Raw genomic sequence first — 3,272 nt, forward strand, 5'->3', positions numbered from 1 at the left:
CTACTCTAAATGTCTCTTCAACTCCAATCGACACTTAGAACTAGTCCATCCTTAACCTTGTCGTCCATCCTTTAAAAACCAAAACGATTTCCATCATAGGGGCATGACCACCATGATAGCCCAATCGATCTCCATTACCATGACCTAACTTAATTGCATCTGCAAAACACACGTTAGTTATAGTAATCATATATTATCATTAATCACCGAAACCCAACTAGGGGCCTAGATGCTTTCACTTTGAATGGAATGACGTATGCCTAACGATAACTTGAAACTTGACTGAATACCATAGTAAACAGTCTTTTGCCGCACTTGTAACAGTATTTTCAATCTTTCGCCCCAAAATACACATCGAGGTCAGTATGATTCTGGTATTGGTTTGTGAAACATAGCACGAATAAGATAAACAAGAAGGGAGGCTGTATCTGTATCCAGATATTCTGAGCATCCATTCATGTGGTGAGATGGGTAACACAACTCTGGAAATTGTTTTATTTCTCGGTTGACAACTGGAACTGGAACGCTGATCAGCAATTTTTAACCATTTAATTTCGAAAGGGGTAGAGACTTCCAGCAGGCCAGATCCAAGTCTTGTTCAGTACTTCAGCTACCCATTCCCCTTCTTCAGATAAACAAATGCCAACAGTAGATCATGCATCCATCATCAGAATGCTGCCCATCCAGCTCCTGTGCTCTTTGTTTGTCCGGGTTCAGCCGATGAAGGTAGATTTTGCTGCGTATCACATATATATGGTTGATGTGTAAGGGCATGAAGGGGTAAGTAAATAAAATAACCATAAAACAAAGGCCTCCAAAAATTTAATTTACATGGCCATTCTAAGTTTTTATGTAAGCTTATCCAACTGAATGAAGAATATCAGACATTCTTTTTTTTATTTGTTATAGACTTATTAGTTTCATTTGACTAGGGGCACCTAGAATAGAGGTGACAAGATTGACCAGATCAAAATGAACAGCTTCTTTTTACTTGTTTAAGGACAGAGGATTGCTCTAACATGTGTAGCTTAAATCCTATCTTATTATCAGTTTATGAAATTGGCTAGTATGTGCATGGGACAGCTGCATGTGATCTTAGTAGTGTTCCATTCTGGACAGCAATACCCTAAATTGTAAGGCACCGAATAGAAAACCTCACCTTTATAGCAGAAAGATCTGAAAAAGGATCATTATTTCTCTTGGTGGGTTCTTTTGGAGCCCTGATTCCTGCAGTATGTCCAGAATTCATCCTTGCAGCTGCAGGGTCGTTAGGTGGAGGCGGAAGAGGAGATCGAAGCTTCCCAGCTGCACCTGGAGGTGGCGCAAGAAGCATGCTTGTCTTCGGTTTTGCAGTGGTCCCTCCAGATAAACCAGCAGCTGAAAGCATACCACTTCCAGTTGATGGCTTGTTTTTTACAGTTATCCTAATGGTTTCACCTTCCTAAAACAAAAGGAACACCATTGAAGTTCACGCAAGTACCAGAGATAATGCACATGAACACATTGACAGATACAAGAGATAGACACGACAGTGCTCCTGTGTAAAACAGTATGATGCTACGTGGGAAATTTACAGCACAAACTACAAATTTACAAAAGGTGCAATACTCAGTTTCTTGTTGAGCATTACCACACAACATTGGCAGATTGATTAACTAGTAACTCGTAAAGTACATAACGTGGCCTTTGTTCACATATGCAGAAGGCTGAGAAGTCATAATTCTGTCCTGCTTTTCAACAAATTGAGGATCCTTCTGGACCAATTTGTATGAATAATGTCACACCAAACAGGCCCAACAGAAGTTGTAGAAATAATAGGCTCATTATTTGGTTCCAGTGATTAAAAAAAATCCACCTATCTGAAAATTGTTAAGAGAACAAATTGACTGCCTGGACAAAAGTCTAAGAGAGTATTATTTGTGAGAAAGCTTGATATATTTCTATGAATTGATTGTGTTACTTCAGAGTTCAGACAAACCAATAGCATAAATACAGAACAAGGTCAACTATAAGCCCAATCAGAAATGAACTGACTAAAAATTGCTGATTTGCTTGGATGTCTGTATCATCTAGTCATCTTGATGCCTGGTCTGCTAAGAACAAGTCAGTAAGCCACTAGCTTGCGTTCTGAATCTGTGATCAGCTTTAGAATTCTTGATACATGGTTATACAAGACGTATGATTGTATCACTTTTTACATGATTTGAAAGCCAGTCTCGGTTTATTTGCTATGTGAATCACTACAACTATTTCAGCAAATGGCATATTAGATTATCAGGCAATTTATCTATAATTCCTTTTGAGTCAGTTTACGAAGTTACCTGATCACGGCTAGCTACACATTATCATTTTCAACTAGTCTAATTGCATAGATTGCCAGTTTTATACGAAAGATAAACAACAAATGTTGTAGCTCATTCGCTTAAAGTACAGAACATTCTGCCATTCAGAGGAAGGAATAACAGAATTAGTCAAATAATAACGAAAAAAAAGAGAGAGAGAACAAGTGCTTTCAGCTCACCTTGAGTCGGCGATTGACGGCCGGATGTATATCAATCTCGCCACCGCCAGTCTCCTCGCCGCCAGCGCCGGCGGTTTCCTTCTCCTGCTCCCTCTTGACGTACTTCTCGTGGTCGGAGAGGGCGACGTTGAAGTCGAATGCTTCGTTGCGCTCGTTGAAGCCGAGCCCGACGAAAGCGTGCTTCCCCCTGCCGTCCTCGATGCGGAGCACGAAGTAGCGGGAGGAGTCGAGCACGGTCTCGACGGCGCTCTCCCGCTGCCCGGGCAGCACGAAGCAGGCGGCGAAGAGCTCCCCCGTGGCCGGGTCCTCGAGCCGGATCTCGCAGCGGTCACCGCAGGACACCACGCGGAGGCGGCCCGACCAGATCTTGTCCGACTGCAGCCACTCGCCGCACTTGTAGCCGCCGCTGGTGGTGCGCGGCGGGATCTTGTACACTGACACCTCGCGCACCACCAGCAGCGTGTGCTCGAAGGCCTCCTCATCCTCGGCCAGCGACGACGCCATGATCCCGCGTTGTCCCCTCAACTCACGGCTTCCTCACTGATGCAATCCAAGAACAGGTAATGGTAACGGGATCAGGTCACGACAAGAGGGAAATGAACCAGTAGAGATCTGGATCACCTCGGGCACGATCTGAGCCAAGACGATATTTCTGTGCTAGTATTTCGTAGGATTTTTGGCGGTTGGGGGTTTGGATTGGGGTTCTCGAGGACAGGAGAAGAAAGGTTGAGGAGAAGACGTGGGATCGAAG

General features: G+C 43.7%; 1 protein-coding gene across 1 annotated transcript; it reads right to left on the minus strand.

The window, feature by feature from the left end:
- Window positions 1-304: 304 nt before the first annotated feature.
- On the minus strand, window positions 305-3,272 carry LOC136536274 (uncharacterized protein At1g03900-like). The gene is made up of 4 exons (XM_066528629.1): window positions 3,143-3,272; window positions 2,522-3,061; window positions 1,160-1,441; window positions 305-736 (listed from the first exon to the last, which is right to left on the minus strand). Exons 2-4 carry the CDS (start codon window positions 3,023-3,025, stop codon window positions 668-670), a joined length of 855 nt encoding a protein of 284 aa, XP_066384726.1. The 5' UTR covers window positions 3,026-3,061; window positions 3,143-3,272; the 3' UTR covers window positions 305-667.

Source organism: Miscanthus floridulus, chromosome 1 (genome assembly GCF_019320115.1).
Source record: "Miscanthus floridulus cultivar M001 chromosome 1, ASM1932011v1, whole genome shotgun sequence".
In the NCBI taxonomy this organism is placed as follows: domain Eukaryota; kingdom Viridiplantae; phylum Streptophyta; class Magnoliopsida; order Poales; family Poaceae; genus Miscanthus; species Miscanthus floridulus.

Excerpts from the sequence above, each read along its gene's own strand:
- LOC136536274 (XM_066528629.1), bottom strand. The coding sequence starts at position 3,025 with ATGGCGTCGTCGCTGGCCGAGGATGAGGAGGCCTTCGAGCACACGCTG. Across the intron at positions 1,442-2,521 it reads CCGTCAATCGCCGACTCAAG|GAAGGTGAAACCATTAGGAT; the intron begins GTGAGCTGAAAG and ends CTTTTGTTTTAG. Across the intron at positions 737-1,159 it reads CAGATCTTTCTGCTATAAAG|CAAAATCTACCTTCATCGGC; the intron begins GTGAGGTTTTCT and ends TGTGATACGCAG.